This window comes from Sminthopsis crassicaudata, chromosome 2 (assembly GCF_048593235.1).
Source record: "Sminthopsis crassicaudata isolate SCR6 chromosome 2, ASM4859323v1, whole genome shotgun sequence".
NCBI classification, from domain to species: domain Eukaryota; kingdom Metazoa; phylum Chordata; class Mammalia; order Dasyuromorphia; family Dasyuridae; genus Sminthopsis; species Sminthopsis crassicaudata.
The window spans coordinates 325,319,327-325,340,135 of record NC_133618.1 but is presented as its reverse complement, the minus strand read 5'-3'; the positions used below and the strand labels follow the sequence as shown (position 1 = coordinate 325,340,135).

General features: G+C 32.9%; 1 protein-coding gene across 6 annotated transcripts in view; it reads right to left on the bottom strand.

Annotated features, from left to right (window-relative positions):
- The window catches only part of LRRC9 (leucine rich repeat containing 9), a 185,843-nt gene that overhangs the window by 143,065 nt on the left and 21,969 nt on the right, over positions 1 to 20,809 (bottom strand). For all 6 annotated transcript variants that reach the window (XM_074290258.1, XM_074290259.1, XM_074290263.1 and 3 more), the window contains 2 exons: positions 9,145 to 9,335; positions 7,808 to 7,939 (listed from right to left, as the gene is read on the bottom strand). In XM_074290258.1, coding sequence (XP_074146359.1) covers positions 7,808 to 7,939; positions 9,145 to 9,335 — 323 coding nt within the window. The remainder of the gene's footprint in view (positions 1 to 7,807; positions 7,940 to 9,144; positions 9,336 to 20,809) is intronic.

The following is a 20,809-nucleotide window of genomic DNA, read 5'->3' as shown; positions in this document are numbered from 1 at the left end:
ATGTAGAAAAATCACTTTGAAATTCAGAAATGTGAAATTCCAAATTTTACTTAAAAGAACTTTTGTTCCTTTTCAATTCATTCAAAACAATGCTTTTGCATGCATATTACTTTTTTTTCTACTTATATACTTGATTTAAACAAAAATCAGTTAACATCAGTTCATATGCCACATTTTCCTTACCCTGTGATCTCATTCAGAGAAGCAGCTAAGTATAGCAGATAGAGATGGCTTTAAAGCCAGGAGGCCATGGGTTTAAGTCCTTCTTTTGTATGACTTACTAGCTTCGTGACCTTGTGCAAATTCTAAAATTAGAAAATGTTGACTGCCATTGGCTAAGGCAGTTTCCTCATTCAAGAGTACCTTCTATTAATAACAATCACAGGCCCAGTCCTAATTCTAGTTTCATTCACTTAACCAACTAAAAGCATTTATTAGGTTTCTACCATACTTCTGCTACAATCCCAAACTTATAAATTTAAAATGAAAAATTTTTATGACACTCATTGATTTACATGATTACTTCATAAATGTATACTCATGGCCATCATAAAAGTCCTATTCCATTGTTTTATCACAAGTGTAGAGGTAGCCCTGAGTTTCTGAAGATCTTTACAGGCTCTAACAAACAAGAAGGGTTTGTATATAGGTATAGAAGGCTTTGTACATAGCTATAGTTGAGCAATTTGAGGACAGTCTTTCTAAATAAGAAGAAACTTAACACTAACAGAATGGCCATTAGGTGATAAATTCTTTAGACTATAGAAACTCCCCAAATAAGACAAACATTTAAAAAATGGCACTTGGACTAGTGTGTTCTCTTTCTTCTTCCACAGTGCTGATGTTAGAGCGGTAGAAGAAAATGCTAAGGATGACAGTTTTTAAAACAACTACAAACATTAATTTCACTGTTGCTACTCTAAATGTGAGGGTTTTGCCCAATAATTAGCAAAAGAATTACAACACATTAACATTAATATTTTAAAAACAAATAAAATCAGAAGGCATAAAAGAATTGTAATTAAGTGGAAGGAAAGCTCTTAGATTCTCTTTAAAGAGCTAATGGGCAATTTTCAGATGAATAATAAAGCCATTTCTTGTCACATAAAAAAAATGCTATAAATCACTATTGATTAGAAAATGCAAATTAAGACCACCTCACACCTCTCAGATTGGCTAAGAAGACAGAAAAAGATGATAAATGCTGGAGATGTGGGAAAACTGGGACATTCATGCATTATTGGTGGAGTTGTGAACTGATCCATTCATCCTGGAAAGCAATTTGGAGCTATGGCCAAAAGGCTATCAAACTGTACATACTCTTTAATTTAGCAGTGTCTCTATTGAGTCTGTATTCCAAAGAGATCATAAACACAGGAAAAGTACCCATGTGTGCAAAAATGTTTGTGGCAGCCCTCTTTGTAGTGGCAAGGAACTGGAAACTAAGTGGATGCCCATCAACTGGAGAATGGCTGAATAAGCTATGGTATATGGATGTAATGGAATATTATTGTTCTATAAGCAATGATGAGTAAGCTGATTTCAAAAAAGCACAAAAAGATTTACATGAACTGATGCCGAGTGAAATGAATAGAATCAAGAGAACATTGTACATAGTAACACCAAAATAATGATGATCAACTGTGATGGACTTGGCTCTTTTCAACAATGTGGTGATTCAAGACAATTCCAATAGATTTGGGATGGAAAATGCCATCTGCATTGAAAGAGTGAGTTATGGAGACTTGAATGTGGATTGAAGCATAGTATTTTCACCTTTTTGTTGTTATTTACTTGGTTTTTTTTCTTTCTTGTTTTTTCCTCTTTAATATGATTTTTCTTACACAACATGACAAAGTTTTGCAAAAATGAATGTTGAAAGCTATCTTTAAGTGTATTTGGAAAAAATAAAATACTATAAAATTGGGGGGAAGGGGAAAAGAATAGAAGGAATTGGTACAGTTGGCATCATATTATATCTAAAGAAAACAAGAAATATTATGTGGAATCAGTGTCATTTCATTTTGTAGTTTTCATGATTATGGTGAGCAAAATGACTATTGTGAAAAAAAACCCTGCCATTTATGTAAAAAAAATGCCACATAAAACATAGAGAAATCCTATGAAGAAGATGAAAAGATCTCCCAAATCTAATATCTGGGTATCTAATAACTTCAGTGCAAAGTTCGATGTAGGAAAATTACCAAAAAACAGAACAAAAATGGAAAATATGGCCCAAGAAAGAGTCCAAAGGTCTGAATTCATTTAGAAGCCCCCCCACAACTCTATCTAAAAAGGACATTAGAAGACATTAGATGTGCAGCACACCAAATAGTTTAGTTTAAAAAAAAATGAGACTGATCCTATATTAGCATACAGGAAACAATTAATTGTCCAAACTAGAGTCATTCCAGCATTTCAGATCACTAACTAGTTGGAACAAAAATGAAATTTTTAGAGAAAAGGATAAAATGAGAAAAAAAATTATAATAGCTTTAACATCAAAATATTTTGAAGTTGCTAGATCTGAGAAAGTTTTCATCCTTCTTTATTTCTGTGTTGCATTTTAGTGTGATCATCCTCTTCTTTCTTGGTTTTCTATTCTGCTGTTTGGTTCTCTTATATATTTGACAACTTCTTAGTCTTATTTTCTGGGTCATCATTCAAATCAGACTCCCAAGCATATTTTTTTTTTCTCCACCTCTGTCCTTGACTCTGTCTTCCCCTTGGTAACATTATTTTCCATGAGTTTCATTATGTCTCTATCTTCCACAGATCACAAATATGTGTATATGCACATGCATGTGCACAGATTAACATATAAAACAAAACAGAATGCATTATCTCTTCCCCCAATGCTACTGCTCTTTCAAATTTCCTTGTTTTTGTTGAGGGCACTGTCATCCTTCCAATCACTCAAGGTTATAAGCCTTCACATCAGCTTTGATTCTTCAGGCATACAAACAGATGCCAAATCTTGCTGTTTCTTCCTCTACAATATCTTTGTGCTCAGCTCCTTCTTTCTTACCACAAAAGTTGCCACCTTAGTTTAGGCCCTCATCAACACTCACCTGGATAACTTTAATAGCTCCTAACTGGACCCCCTGCCTCATGTCCCTCCACTCCAGACTTTCTTCTATACTGCTGCTAAAATGATTTTCTTTCAGGAAAGAATTACATTCTTTCTACTCACTCAATTTCATTGGTTCCACATTGCCTTTAAAATTTAAATTTATGTTTAGCTTTTAAAATTCTTTACATAGCTCCTCTTCCTTCACTATATGACCTAGTCAAACTGGCCTCTCCATTCTTTGTACTTGATATTCCATTTCCCATCTCTGCAACTCTGCATTAGTCTTCCAATATACTTGGGGACACAGTCCTTTCTGCCTCATAGAAACTCTCTAAAAAGAGTTATTTGAGGCCAGATCAAGTGTCACTTTGTACTTGAAGCCTTTCCTGATCTTCCCAACAGCCAAATGCCCACTCTCTCCAAACTACCTTGCAATTAACTGCTTTAAGTGTATATTCTCTCTCTCTCTCTCTCTCTCTCTCTCTCTCTCTCTCTCTCTCTCTCTCTCTCTCTCTCTCCTCTCCTCTCCTCTCCTCTCCCTCTTTTTCCTCTCTCTTCCTCTTTTCCTTCTTCCTTCCCTCTCCTTCTCTATGTATATATACATATGTGTGTGTGTTCTGTACATGTTAATTTTATTTCCCCATTAGATTGATCATAATGTCTGGTATATTAGTTATGGTGTGATTAATATATATTTATTCTCACCATTTCTTAGAGAAATTTGATATAAAATAGAAAGACAAGAAGGCCAAAAGAGCCCTCAACCTGACTCAGCCTGCAAATAATTGATCTTGTCAAGTAAAAACATGGTAGGCGAGGGCAGCATTGGTTAAGAGTACAAACTCGGGGCAGCTAGGTGGTGCACTGGGTGGAGCACCAGCCCTGAAGTCAGGAGAACTCAAGTTCAAATCTGGCCTCGGACACTTAACACTTCCTAGCTGTGTGACCCTGGGCAAGTCACTTGACCGCAATTGCCTTAGCAAAAAAAAAAAAAAAAAAAAAAAAGAAAGAAAAAGTACAAACTCATTTTGCTGATTCCTCTAATGATTGCCTCCCTGTATTATAATCATTGTGAACTTTTTAAGGGGGTGGGATGGTACCTTATCTTCTATTTACTTAGCTAATTACCTACAGAAAAAGTAAACTCTTTAAGAGGTTGTTGTAATTTTTGCATTCTAAGTACTAGCATAGAGTCTAATGCATAGTAGTTTGATACAAGCCTGTAAAATTGAATTATGAGCATAATCTCATAAAACAGTAAAAAGAAATTAGGAAAAATGATACTATAGGACACTTAGCTTCAGATGACCCAAGTAAGCAAATTCCAAAAGCAGTTATGGATGAAAATTGGAAGGAAAAGAAATAGACATGAAATAGAATAGATTCACCACTATTTCTATAATAGTCTATTATTAAAAGTGATGATAGTGGAACCATAAAATCTTTTATACAATGTGCTATAGGAGAAAGCTGAAATATTCCTTAAGAAAATAAAGTGGAAAAATTGCTATAACCAAAAAAATACACGCAGAAAAAATATGTAGGAGATGACAATTTAAAAGCTAGTTGATAATTGGTTTTCAAAATATCTTAAAAGAGGAAAGATTACAAAAGAATGAAAATCTCCCCCAAATTCTGATCATGACACATAATTCCCATATGTATATTTTCTCATCTTCATAAAAAATGCTAAGTAGTTTATGTATGTGTTGAAATGATCTTAAGGAAAATGAAAATTAAAAAAGTAGACTTCTACAAATGATCATCTACATCAAACCACATTGACTGAAAGTAATGCCTATACAGGATCATTCTATGTCTACTGTTCACTGATAACAACAAATCACATTTTGATAGAAATTGTCAATAAGATATGTCCCACAGGCTGGTTAAAATTTGTTGAGCACACAACCACAGAGAGAATTTTTGTTTAATAATTCTTTAATTGTTGATAATATAAAATATGATATTCTAATAAAAAAAAACAAGAAGGCATTTTCATCAAAGGCATATGTGAATGTCAAAGACACCACATTTCAGTGTCCAAATGAATAAGGGATTACCTACAAGGTTCTCCAGATGTTTCTGTTGTTAGATGATATTCTGCTGACTGCTTTGTCAATAACAGCCATAATCAAAAGATTTCAACAAAGGAATCCACACACACAAAAAAGACCAGAAGAAAGAATGTATATCATTCAGATTCTGATGTGAGCAGCCTACTGAACTACTCCAACAGTACATATATCTTTGATAGATGATGCAGAAAGAAAATAAACTAGGTCCACAACTGAACAGGAAGAAAGTAGGCTAAGACTGAATTTGAGAAGTTGCATAATAAACTTGATCATCCCAAGCAAAACCCTGACAAAGATTTTTTTGAATTCTTTTGGTGACTGCTCCATTGACTATATATGAATCATGGAACATTATGACTGCAAAAGAATAAAAACTGCAGGTGATCAAAAAAAAACAAAAAAAAAAAAAAAAACAAAAAAGAGACACATATTAGTCTAAGTAAGCCACAGTACACTATATGATTTCCCAGAAGTAGTATGGATAATCATGGCATGTATCATCAAGGAAAAATATATGAACAGAGAAAGGAAGCAGGTATGCCACATAGTAAAATATCATAGATAAAGGGCTTGAGTTTTATATTAATAGCTAATAAATGTTTAAGACCTAAAAGAAATTTATCTCTATGTTGGAAAGATTCTTAATGAAGCTCTTTTGGAAAGATAAAACAAAAATAAAAAGGGATGAGAAGGCTTGTTTGAATTGCAATTTCCCCCAGTAAAGAACCAGATCCACATATCTATTAAAATATTGTAATAGGAGAATTTGGGGACTCAGTTTAAAATAAAAATTACTAGTTAAGAATTCCAATATTCTACTTTGATCAACGCACAATTTATGTAGATATTTTTTCTTCATATAGTCTTGTCAAGAAAAGTTAAATGCATACTCAAGTCCACATGACCTATGAATACTTTTAAAAGCATGCCAATATTAACCTACACTGGGCTTTTTCTCACTGAGTATTAATAAATATGCAAATGAAATCAAAGGTCCAATTTATAAGGCATAATCATGAAATAATATGAAGTTTGAATGTATAAATTGAGGCTAACCACATATAGCTATTGGTTAGTGTGTATAAAGTAAATACATATGCTAGACCCTGTCATAAAACACTGTAATTTATTTTGCAGTTATATGTATCTTTGTTTTATAATTGGCCTAAATTATTTTTATGCATATTACATTAAATATTAAATTTTTGCCATCTATTTGTGAATTGTATGTTACATTTTTCATCTATCACTATAAATAGGTTATAAGTTTCTTGGGGGCTGAAACTCTACTATATTTTGTGGCATCAATTCCACACATAACAAACACAATAAAATTTTGATGACTGATATCATAAAAACCAGTTCACTGGTAAAGATTAAGAAAAAGATCTGTAGAAGTAAAGCTGCATGAACAGATTACTTATGAAGTAAAAACCAAAAAAATCTGCCTCTCCAAAAATGAACACTTTTTTTTTCAAATTGGAAAAAATGAAAATACTACTTTATAAGAGAAAAGAAATTAAGGAAAACTGAACAAGGTATGATTAAGAAACCACATTGCTTTTTCTTAAAGGAATTAAACAAAAGTGATTTTTGGCAGAAAGAACATTTTTTTATCTGGAATTCCAGCTAGATTCAGCTACTCTAAGTTCAAATCTATGTCCTTAACTTAAAAATAAATTAATATTTAAATGACATTACAACTACAATCCATGCACACATAATAATCTAAAATATTTTTTTAAATGACTTCTTAACACAAGTGAAAGATACTGCAGAGGTGATCATACTAAGACTACATACAATGAAGCTGAAAATAGTACTTGAAATTCTGTTAATATACATTTGATTTTCTCCCTAGTAAATTGCCACAGTTGCTCATATAATTTAAAAAACATATATGTATATATTTTATTATTTACAAAAATCAATTAAAGCTATTTTACAGTTGGGCTGCCACAATTGTCTAAATATATGATAATCATTTTACTTTTATGTAATTTTCTTTCAGTTTTTTTAAAGAACTAATTTTGCACCATGTAAAAGAAACAGTTGATACTAATTATGTTTATGTACATATACTGAATATAGATGAAAATCTAAATAAAATTATTCAGACCATTTAGGGTATTTTTCTAGGGCCTTTCATCACTTATGTAGGAATTAGCATGAATTTTATTTATACCATAAATATCTAGCAAATTCTAATATATTTGTGCATATATTTTTATGAGAACATATACTCTGAGCACTATTCACTATAAATTGATTATCTCAACATTTGTATTATTTTGCCCTTCACTACTTTATTCTTCCTCCTGGAGCTTGACTGTGGGCCTGCCTAATTTCAATGTATATTTTTCTGTCACTTGCAATGTCTATATGCATCCTGATTATCACCTAGTTCTGTTTTGATTGTATACTCCCAAGTATTTCTGTGGTTAGCCTACTCTCATACCAACTTTCTACTTTTTACTCCCAGCATTTTTTTTGTGGGGGGGTGCAATTTAGTTTTTGAACTATGATCCACCATTCCCTTGGCACAGAAACTTAAAAACATCAGATCTTTTTAATTCAAATTATAGCCTTTATGTCTGAATATTTGAGAAGTAAGAAAAATTGTTTACAAATCTGATAGTGAATTTCAAACATTTACCAGACATGTGATGGTGTGCCTTCTTCAAACTGGATATTCCCCACTGTTTCCAATTCAACGAACAAAAATGGCACCAGTAAACCATATTTTTTCTTCTTCCGTTTGACTTCATTCTGATAAAGTATTTCAATTCTGTTAAAGGAAGAAAATACATAAAGGTACTGTAATGAATGAACTACTTTGTCATAATATTTGTATAAGCTAAAAAAATTTTACATGTGCATCTTGTGACACACATACCATTTTGTGATTCTTTTTTTATTGGATAAAGAAGCTACAAATAAAAAAAATGTTTAGTTTAAAAATTTGGGAGATACCAATTTTTTTTTTTTTTTTGCTGAGGCAATTTGGGTTAAGGGACTTGCCCAGGGTCACAGAGCTGGTAAGTGTTAAGTGTCTGAGACCAGATTTGAACTCAGGTCCTCCTGATTTCAGGGTTGGTGTTCTATGTACTGTGCCACCTAGCTGCCCTGATATACCAATTTTTAAAAAATATTCTATCCTTGGCAATTAAAATGACCACTGTTAGTTTTACTAATTTTATAACATAGCAGCATCAAAAATTCTTTGTAGATTGTAAAGAAATAGCTAACATTTTTACATGATGCCCTACTTAAGAAATAATTAAGAATAAAATCGTATTCATAATCACATTTTCTATGTCTTTTATTTCTGCTGCATACTATTGATCATAGTTTATGTCTAAACAGTTAAATTAGACCCAAAACATTGGTATATGCAATATGTTGTTCATCCAGAAATACACAGATAAGTATATGTACATATATAAACATATATGTATATATAGGTATAGGTAAATATATATATATATATGTATATATATATATAAGTTCTATTGAGACAAATAAATTTGAATATCTTTAATAAGAGAAACCAAATGATTCTAAATTATGTCATTTAACTGCAGCTGAACTGAATGCAAATTCATAATGTGAATTCAAATATAAAAGGCAGTTTTGGGGTCAATGACATCTCTAAATTTTTCTTATTAATCACATAATTTACATTTAAATCCTAAAGCTTGGCAGGGTACCCTTTCCCCCCTCTTTCCTGGGTATCTGTTCTAGCATCCCCAAACGGCAATGGGAAAAGTAAAAGTGTAGACTCCCCTATTCTCAAGGCAATAATAACCACATATATTAATGAACTAGATTAATATGTCTCATAATTTGTTTAATGATACTATGCAGGAAATACTCTCTATTCCTAAATCATAGACGTTATTTTAATTTTTAATCTACATATTATAATATCTGACAATTGTACCCTTATATAATGTTTTGGAATGCAGTATCTATATAATTCAACAAACATACTCATCTAATTTTTTGTTCCAGAATGCTATCCTTTCATGGAGGGCATTTCGCTTTTCAAAGTATTTTTCAAAATCTGGTTCTTCAATGGTAATTTCATTCTTGGATTTGTCATGATGAGACTTTTTACTATGATGAGATTTTTCATTGTGTATTTTCCCATTTAATCGTAGTTCCTCTAATTCTCGTTCTAGCTGTTGAAAAACAACATGCTATGTTAGATAAAAAAAGTTAAAAGCAAAATATGACAAAGCAAATATTTGTATGATAGATATTACATTTTAACATAATAAGATCTTTCAATTTATTAAAATATATACTAAAGTCCTACTCATGACTTATCATGGTATGTAGATATCTTGAAGTTTTCATGTATGTCACTGAAATATAAGTAGCTTTTGTGTTTGTTGTATGAGCACCACGCTACAGTTCATCACTGGAAAAATAGCTACCAGATGACAATTTCTGTTGGCCATAACTTATAAAGATTATATACACTAAGAGAAGAAAGACTTGAAATCAGTTTTAATAAAAGGATCATGCACATTGATAAATCTTAAATATTTGGAAATACTGAATTAAAATATATATAGCTCAACTATCTATTTTGGTTTAGTCCCGCAGAAATCTAGCACTTTATCTAGAATCCTAATTTTCAATGGTATGGAGAATGTTCTCAAAGGATATGCCATCATAGAAAAACTGCTGACCCTGATTAAATCAAGGATGACATGAAAGTTTTGACATTGATGGAGAATTCTAATTAAATATGAACTTTGACATGAAATGATGTCAAAAAGTTTGATTTTGGTTTTATAATTATAACAGTCTAAAGCATTTTACTACCTACTATGTGAACAAAAAAGAGGTAGTAGACATTTTCATAGCTCTCAATTTATTTGGGAAGAAAAAAGATGTACCATAAAATAACAATATCACAAAGGAATAAACCCAGTATACTGAGTATGGAAGTAATGCATTGTCAGGGGTTTTCTGCTCCCAGTTACCTCAGTTTGGAAATTTTTTTCTCAAGAAGAAAAAACTATAAATAGAGCCTCTATGAAAGAAAACTATAGACCAATTTCCTTAATGAATATTGATGCTAAAATCTTAAATAAGATATTAGCAAATAGACTTCAGAAAATCATCCCCAGGATAATACACTACGACCAAGTGGGATTTATACCAGGAATGCAGGAAAACTATTAGTATAATTGACCATATTAATAATCAAATTAATAAAAACCATATGATCATCTCAATAGATGCAGAAAAAGCATTTGATAAAATGCAACATCCATTCCTACTAAAAACGCTTGAGAGTATAGGAATAAATGGACTATTCCTTAAAATAATAACGGGCATATATTTAAAACCTTCAGTAAACATCATATGTAATGGCGATAGACTAGAACCTTTCCCTATAAGATCAGGAGTGAAACAAGGTTGCCCACTATCACCATTACTTTTCAATATAGTACTAGAAACTCTAGCCTCGGCAATAAGAGCCGAGAAAGAGATTCAAGGAATTAGAGTAGGAAATGAGGAAATCAAATTATCACTCTTTGCAGATGACATGATGGTATACTTAGAGAACCCCAAAGACTCTGCTAAAAAGCTATTAGAAATAATTCAGAATTTTAGCAAAGTTGCAGGATACAAAATAAATCCACACAAATCCTCAGCATTTTTATACATTACCAACACAATCCAAGAGCAAGAGATACAAAGAGAAATTCCATTCAAAATAACGGTCGATAGTATAAAATATTTGGGAATATATCTACCAAAGGAGAGTCAGGAATTATATGAGAAAAATTACAAAACACTTGCCACAAAAATAAAGTCAGATTTAAATAATTGGAAAGACATTCAGTGCTCTTGGATAGGCTGAGCGAATATAATAAAGATGACAATACTCCCTAAACTAATCTATTTATTTAGTGCTATACCAATCAGACTTCCAAGAAACTATTTAAATAACCTAGAAAAAATAACAACAGAATTCATATGGAACAACAAAAGGTCGAGAATTTCAAGGGAAGTAATGAAAAAAAAAATTAAGTGAAGGTGGTTTAGCTGTACCTGATCTAGAACTATATTATAAAGCAACAGTCACCAAAACCATTTGGTATTGGCTAAGAAATAGACTAGTTGATCAGTGGCATAGGTTAGGTTCACAGGGCAAGATAGGGAATAAAAACAGCAATCTAGTGTTTGACAAACCCAAAGATCCCAAATATTGGGATAAGAATTCATTATTTGACAAAAACTGCTGGGAAACTGGAAATTAGTATGGCAGAAACTAGGCATGGACCCATATTTAACACCACATACTAAGATTAGATCAAAATGGGTCCAAGATTTAGGCATAAAGAACGAAATCATAAATTGGAGGAACATGGGATGGTTTACCTCTCAGACTTGTGGAGGAGGAAGGAGTTTGTGTCCAAGGGAGAACTAGAGACCATTATTGATCACAAAATAGAAAATTTTGATTACGCCAAATTAAAAAGTTTCTGCACAAACAAAACTAATGCAAACAAGATTGGAAGGGAAGTAACAAATTGGGAAAACATTTTTATAGTTAAAGGTTCTGATAAAGGCCTCATCTCCAAAATATACAGAGAATTGACTTTAATTTATAATAAATCAAGCCATTCTCCAATTGATAAATGGTCAAAGGATATGAACAGACAATTTTCAGATGATGAAATTAAAACTATTTCCACTCATATGAAAGTGTTCCAAATCACTATTGATCAGAGAAATGCAAATTAAGACAACTCTGAGATATCATTACACATCTGTCAGATTGGCTAAGATGACAGGAACAAATAACGATGAATGTTGGAGGGGGTGTAGGAAAACTGGGACACTGATGGATTGTTGGTGGAGTTGTGAAAGAATCCAACCATTCTGGAGAGCAATCTGGAATTATGCCCAAAAAGTTATCAAAATGTGCATACCCTTTGACCCAGCCATAGTACTACTGGGCTTATATCCCAAGGAAATACTAAAGAAGGGAAAGGGACCTGTATATGCCAAAATGTTTGTGGCAGCCCTTTTCATAGTGGCTAGAAGCTGGAAGATGAATGGATGTCCATCAATTGGAGAATGGTTGGGTAAATTATGGTATATGAATGTTATGGAATATTATTGTTCTGTAAGAAATGACCAACAGGAGAAATACAGAGAGGCTTGGAGAGACTTACATCAACTGCTGCTAAGTGAAACGAGCAGAACCAGAAGATCATTATACACTTCAACAATGATACTGTACGAGGATGTATGCTGATGGAAGTGGATATCTTTAACATAGAGAAGAGCTAATACAATTCCAATTGATTAATGATGGACAGAATCAGCTACATCCAGAAAAGGAACACTGGGAAATGAGTGTAAACTGTTATTTTTACCTTCTGAATCCAATTCTTCCTGTGCAACAAGGAATTAGGTTCTACACACATATATTGTATCTATAATATACTGTAATATATTTAACATGTATAAGACTGCCTGCCATCTGGGGGAGGGGGTTGGGGGAGGAAGGGAAAAAAATCTGAATAGAAGTAAGTGCATGGGATAATGTTGTAAAAAATTACCCATGCATATGTACTGTCAAAAAAAAGTTATAATTATAAAATAAAATTAAATTAAAAAAAAAAGAAAGAAAAAGACACAGTGGAAGAGGAAGCACAAAGAAAAAAAATAGAGCCTCTATTACATCATGGGTGAATTTCTTGGTGATTACTCACAGTCCTAATCACCTTCCATAGCATCAGCATTCAATTAAATCCAAAAAAAAATTTTTTAATAAGACAGGAACTAAAAAATTCCTTGAGGAAGAATGAACATTTTTATTTCCAAGTAAAAATTTTTGTATTAATTGAAATACCTGGTCTTTCTAGTGTTAAGTATTTACTGTGGGCAAGGCAATGTAAATGCCAGAGTTACAAAGAAAGAAGTGAAAAATATTCTTTGTCCTCGGGTCAAATGAATTCAACTAGGTGCTACTCATTGTAAAACAGATTAATTATAAGATAATTCAATAAGGAAAAGAATGTCTGAGGAATCAAGAAAGACATCCTATAGGTTATAGTCTCTAAGCTGAAATTTGAAATAAGTTTCTGAGATGAAACAGTAAAGAGGGAACATACTCCGGGCTTAGGTTTAAGAAGACAATTTGTACAAAGGCAGAGAGATCACAGATGAGGTACAAATCCGAGAAAAGTCAGTTTTTTGAAACATAGAATGCATAGAGGGGAATAAAATAAGATAAAACTGGAAGGGTAGCCTACAAGTATAATTTTTAAGGGAATTAGAGAGAGAATGAATATTTCTGGCTGGAAGAGTAAGCTAGATTTGTGCTTTGGGAAAACTGCTTTGGCATTAGCATGGAGGATGGACTAGGAGGGAGAGCAGTTGGGAGATTATTTAGTAGACCAGGAGAAAATTAAAACTAGAATGGTGACTGTATGTAGAAAGAAGAGATTGAATGTAAAAGGCAGAGACTACATAAAACCTAACAATTGATGAAGAGTATTTAGGAGATAAAGGAGAGGTTGTTTTTTTTTTTAATAATTTTTTTATTATATATTTTTTATAATATTATCCCTTGTATTCATTTTTCCAAATTATGCTCCCCCTCCCTCTACTCCCTCCCCCCGATGACAGGCAATCCCATACATTTTACTTGTGTTACAATATAACCTAGATACATGTGTGTAAATACCATTTTCTTGTTGCACAATAAGCATTAGATTCCGAAGGTACATGTAACCTGGGCAGACAGATATTAGTGCTAACAATTTACATTCACTTCCCAGTGTTCCTTCTCTGGGTGTAGCTACCTCTGTCCATCATTGATCAACTGGAAGTGAGTTGGCTCTTCTTTATGTTGAAGATTTCCACTTCCATCAGAATATATCTTCATACAGTATTGTTGTTGAAGTGTATAGTGATCTTCTGGTTCTGCTCATTTCACTCAGCATCAGTTGATGTAAGTCTCTCCAAGCCTCTCTGTATTCCTCCTGCTGGTCATTTCTTACAGAGCAATAATATTCCATAACCTTCATATACCATAATTTACCCAACCATTCTCCAACTGATGGACATCCATTCATCTTCCAGTTTCTAGCTACAACAAAAAGAGCTGCCACAAACATTTTGGCACATATATGTCTCTTTCCGCTCTTTAGTATTTCTTTGGGATATAAGCCCAGTAGTAGCACTGCTGGGTCAAAGGGTATGCACAGTTTGATAACTTTTTGGGCATAGTTCCAAATTGCTCTCCAGAATGGCTGGATTCTTTCACAACTCCACCAGCAATGTATCAGTGTCCCAGTTTTCCCACATCCTCTCCAACATTCATCATTATTTGTTCCTGTCATCTTAGCCAATCTGACAGGTGTGTAGTGGTATCTCAGAGTTGTCTTAATTTGCATTTCTCTAATCAGTAGTGATTTGGAACACTCTTTCATGTGAGTGGATATAGTTTCAATTTCTTCATCTGAGAATTGTCTGTTCATATCCTTTGACCATTTATCAATTGGAGAATGGTTCGGTTTCTTATAAATTAGGGTCAGTTCTCTATATATTTTGGAAATGAGACATTTGTCAGAACCTTTGCTTTTAAAAATATTTTCCCAATTTGTTACTTCCCTTCTAATCTTGTTTGCATTAGTATTATTTGTACAGAAACTTTTTAGTTTGATGTAATCAAAATCTTCTATTTTGTGATCAATAATGATCTCTAGTTCTCCTCTGGTCATAAATTCCTTCCTCCTCCACAGGTCTGAGAGGTAGACTATCCTCTGTTCCTCTAATCTGTTTATGATTTCATTCTTTATGCCTAAATCATGGACCCATTTTGATCTTATCTTGGTATATGGTGTTAAGTGTGGATCCATATCTAATTTCTGCCATACTAATTTCCAGTTTTCCCAACAGTTTTTTCCAAATAATGAATTTTTATCCCTAATGTTGGTATCTTTGGGTTTGTCAAAGATTAGATTGCTATAGTTGTACCCTTTTTTGTCCTTTGTATCTAATCTGTTCCACTGATCTACCAGTCTATTTCTTAGCCAATACCAAATGGTTTTGGTGACTGCTGCTATATAATATAGCTTTAGATCAGGTACACTTAGACCACCTTCCTCTGAGTTTTTTTTCATTAGTTCCCTTGCAATTCTCGACCTTTTATTCTTCCATATGAATTTTGTTGTTATTTTTTCTAGGTCATTGAAATAGTTTCTTGGGAGTCTGATTGGTATAGCACTAAATAAATAGATTAGTTTGGGGAGTATTGTCATCTTTATTATATTCGCTCAGCCTATCCAAGAGCACTGAATGTCTTTCCAATTATTTAAATCTGACTTTATTTTTGTGGCAAGTGTTTTGTAATTTTTCTCATATAATTCCTGACTTTTCTTTGGTAGATGGATTCCCAAATACTTTATACTCTCAACATTTGTTTGGAATGGAATTTCTCTTTGTATCTCTTGCTGTTGCATTTTGTTAGTGATATATAAAAATGCTGAGGATTTATGTGGATTTATTTTGTATCCTGCCACTTTGCTGAAATTTTGAATTATTTCTAGTAGCTTTTTAGCAGAGTCTTTGGGGTTCTCTAAGTATACCATCATGTCATCTGCAAAGAGTGATAGTTTGATTTCCTCATTTCCTACTCTAATTCCTTGAATCTCTTTCTCGGCTCTTATTGCCAAGGCTAGCGTTAGGTTATTTTTTTAAAATTAATTTTATAATTATAACATTTTTGACAGTACATATGAATAGGTATTTTTTTTTACAACATTATCCCTTGTTCTCCCTTCTGTTCCAAATTTTTCCCCTCCTTCCCTCCACCCCCTCCCCTACATGGCAGGCATTCCCTTACATATTAAATATCTTATAGTATACCCTAAGTACAATATATATGTGCAGAACCGAATTTTGTTGTTGTTATTGTTGCAAAGGAAGAATTGGATTCGGAATGTAAAAATAATCTGGGAAGAAAAATTTTTTTTAAAATGCTCACAGTTTACACTCATTTCCCAGTGTTATAAAGGAGAGGTTATTTCCAAGGTTCTGGCCTTGGTGATTAAAAGAATAGTTGTGCCACCAACAGAAACAGGAAAGTCTAGAGAAGAGTTGAGTTAGAAAGGATGACAATGAAATGTATTTGAACAAGTGATTTCTACATATGAATGAGATGAATGAGATGTCCAGATATAGACACTGAACAGTCAGTTGGAGACATAGAATTACATGAAATTCGGGAGAGACCACCTAGATGTATAATTTGGGGAGTCATCAGTCTAGTGCTTTAAGGTTTACAAAGTATTTTACAAATACCTTATTTGATCCTCACAAAACCCTGAGAGGTAGGTACTATTATGATTCCCATTTTTACAGGTAAGGAAAATGGCTGAAAGTAAATAATTTGCTGGAGATCACAGAGCTAGGAAGTATCTGAGTCTGGATTTTCCTGACTCGTAGTCTAGCTCTCTATCCACTGTGTCATGTAAATGAAATTTATGAGAATGAATTAATCACCAAAGGGAAAAATATATGGAGAAAAGAGGGCCCAGGATAGAACGATGCAAGATACTCACATCTAAGACTGCAGATGATGAACCAACAAAGGACACAAAGAATGGTCAGATGAGAAAATCCAGAAAAGATCAGTATTACAGAAGCAAAGGAAAGACAAATATGTATCAAACTGATAAGACTGAGAATCTAAAGTGTTTGAAGGCACTAAAAGGAGAAGCCTTTGGAAGAAGCTTGTACTAGAAATTTAGATAGATGGAGGATAGGTAGATAGATAAATAATAGGTAAATGATAAACAGATAGAGATATAGGTATTTAGACACAGACAGATAAATAGATAAATTATTAAAGTATTTTCAATGATGAAGTTTTAACTCCAAAGTTGTTGGTATGTGCAATAGAAAATGCACTGGGTTTTGAGCCAGATTTCTTGGGTCACATCAATTACCAACTGGTTAAATTCTTTTGGCTTCAATTTCCTCTTTTGCAAAATGATAATAAATTTTGCTTAGCTAACCTCAAAAGGCTTTTATGGGGTTGAAAACAGGAAATGTGTTGGGGCAGCTAGGTGGTGCAGTGGATAGAGCACCAGCCTTGAATTCAGGAGGACCTGAGTTCAAACCTGGTCTCAGATACTTAGCACTTCCTAGCCGTGTGACCCTGGGCAAGTCACTTAACCCCAGCCTCAGGGAAAAAAAAACAAAACAAAAAACAGGGAATGCGGAAAGTGCTTTTAAAGAGGAAAATATTACATATTAAATGTATGCATACAAATGTGTGTAAGTTGTAGCTATTATTATCATTACTGTCCTTATTTCAAGACAGATTCTAAACATTTAGTTAACAAAAAGTTAAATGAATAAAATATTTAATTAAGTGCTTACCAGATATAGACCTATGGAAAAGCAAACAGAAAATTATGACATTCCCTGCTCTTGAGCAGCTCATCTTCTAATGGAAAAATAAAAGCTATGGAGGAGTTCATTCAGTTGCAAATCATACTAAAAGGTTGTATGGCTCTTGGTGACAAAAGCAAATAGTCATACCCTTTCTTTAATGTAATTTCCATTAATATCATATCAGTTTCTAATGTAGAACCATTTGACAAAGCCTTTGGTGGCAAGAACTTTTTCTTTTCCTGCAAGAACAGTTATGAGACCATTTTTCAGGGGCTGCTTTCTAGAATAAGGGCTACAGATACTTGGTTGGAACCATTGCTATCTAGAAGGTTCTTGGGAAATAACGAATCTAAGCTCCTTGGACAAAGGGGTCTTATATATCCCAGTTTTATAATTAAGGTATTTTTGTGGTTTTAGTCATGCCCAGCTCCATGACTCCATTTGGAATTTTCTTGGCAAAAATACTGGACTAGTTTGCTATTTCCCTCAGCAGCTCATTTTACAGATAAGGAAACTGAGACAAACAGGATAAGTGACCTGCCCAGGATTATGCAAGATTGGAAATTAGGACTTCCTGACTCTAGGCCCAGTGCTCTATCCAGTGTACCTACCACTAACTACTCATTTAAGTATAGGTAAAATTTCTATAACCTTACTCAAGTCATGGATCTTATTTATTAAGTTATCTTAATGATACTTATGAGGTAAAATATGACTCCTTGAAGATCTCTAGTTTACTTTTCCTATAACCCTAAAATCCAACGAATGTCTATTTTGACATTTCAAGTCTTGAATTCGATTTTCTCAGATTTTTTTTTTCCTCCTGAGAATTTCTAATTCTGATGTGGTATACAAAGCCATTGTTATACAAAAATATCTGTCATAAAACAAACTTAGTGACTTATAAAATACTCCTTACAATTTACCATATCTTTTAAAATGATTCTTAATATGTAAAAATCATATTTTTGTTGTGGTCTCTTCGTTTACATGAATTGACACTGAGTTCATATGATTTTGACACGTATTTTTTTAATTCTTCACTGTAAAACTATACTTTTATCACTTTGAATTTTTGAAGAATAATCAGTTTTTCCATAGCTAGTCCATAGAAATTTTTTTTTTTTAAGGCAATCAGGGTTAAGTGACTTGCTCAGGATCACATAGCTAGTAAATGTCAAATGTCTGAGTCTGAATTTGAACTTAGATCCTCCTAACTCCAGAGCTGGTGCTGCCCCTAGTCCATAGATTTTTAATAGGATTTAAAATAGGCTGGTTCCTATTAAAACATGTTTGTTTGTTTCTTAACTTTTTAAATCTTTCATAATGTACAGAATGTTGCAAGATCATGTTAGAACTACTTGTCTTCATTTCTGGAATTCTAGAATAATTATGCTTCTCAGCATAACAATATATTTGTTAGAGCTCATCATTTTCTTAATGAGAACAAGCCCACCATGTCCACTGGAAGTAAAAAAAAAAAAATCCCTAAACTTTTTTTTTTGTTGTTGTTGTTGCTTGATGAAGATCCACAGATCTTATAAATTCACCCATCTTCTAAAAGATATTGCTATAATCCTGAACAACAGTTTCTACATAATCTTCAGCATCCTAATATTTTGATGGTCTTTTTCTAATTAAAGTATTCTTTCTTCACAGTAATAATAAGCATGTTTTTACTTGTTTTCTTGCTGTTCTAAAAGCAAGAAATCCAGGTCTTATATAGAGAGATCAATAACAAGCCCTTAAGTTTCCAGGTGCCTCTGAAAACACTTGCTTGTTTCTAAGGATTAATTAGTTTGTTTTACAATAACAGTTTGGCAGTTTCTGGTGATGTTTTTCAATTTTACTCACACTTTCTCCTATACTTTAGCATGAAGTATTTTACTATGGACTTAAATGATTATAAAAAACACTTGAAAATGAACACAATTGCAATACCTTTAATAGTCACTGAAGGATAACTTTTAAGGCATTTCTTTGCAATGACATTCTTCAAAATCACAGAATTACAAATCCAACAAAAAGAGCAATGAAATATATTTATAATATAAAATCCAGCATTTAACTAACTGATAGAGAACTGAGTAAATGGTAGGGAAACCTGACCAGCCTAACTTTGCCTGGTTAAGGTCGGACAGAACAACAACTTTGGCATGCATGACCTATGCTAATACAAAAAGAAACTCTGTCAAAATTATTGTTTGTCCCAAATAACATAGTTGGCTGATTTCTTCTTATACTGCAATCACACTATATGATATGTTTAGTTGCTATAAATGGAGAGTTTCTGTTTACCTTTCTTTTTCACTTTAAAAGTCCTTTTGACTAAATTTTAAAGGCTTCAGGTAACTATTTTTTTCTGCCCTTTTAAGATGTTACATAGTTAGACAAGATCAGTCATTCCTATATTTTAAACAATTCAAAAATCCAAATTTTATACTCAGATAATTTTATTAACTATCTGTTTACTCCACAAATCTGCCTACCTTTTCTGATTCTCTTGCATTTGTCTTATTGGACAGTGATGAAAATACCATCTATGTGTCCCTTTAATCTTCAATTTGTTGTTCAAAGTTCTATAAACTTTAAGAAAAGTTTTGTGCATTGACCTTAAGGGGACTATCATATTTACAGACTTGATTAGGAGAAGTTTTCTGTCACTTCCTGACAGAATGTCCCAAGATTATAATAGACCCTTGTTTTTAGGTTAACATATTATTGCCTCAATACTCTGCAACTATTATTACCTGTAACTTCTTTCTTTGACCTTACTGGATAATACCATACCTGATGGCATCTGTGAATCTCTAAATACCTACTTCTTCCTCAGAGGACCTGGCTTATGCTCCTTCAGGAAAATCAGAAGATATGTGTATGTGCATAGCAACTTATAGGGAACTGATTTAGTATAGGAGTCAGTTTTGCACTCCATGTAAAATTTTTGGCTGAATCAAGATGACCTAATTTTGCCACCTGCCTCAGATACTAGCTATTGTGAGGGAAGGAGGGAAGAGAGGCAATGAGCATTTATCTAATAAATATGGTGGATATTATAGTAACTAAAAGTATGCATTACTGCAGATACATATAGTAGGTACTATACACCAGTCACTATGCCAATTTTTTTTTTTTTTTTTTTTTACAAATACTATATCTCATTTGTTTTTTACAAAATTCCTATGGAGAAGGTGCTTAAGGAAAATAAGGCTTA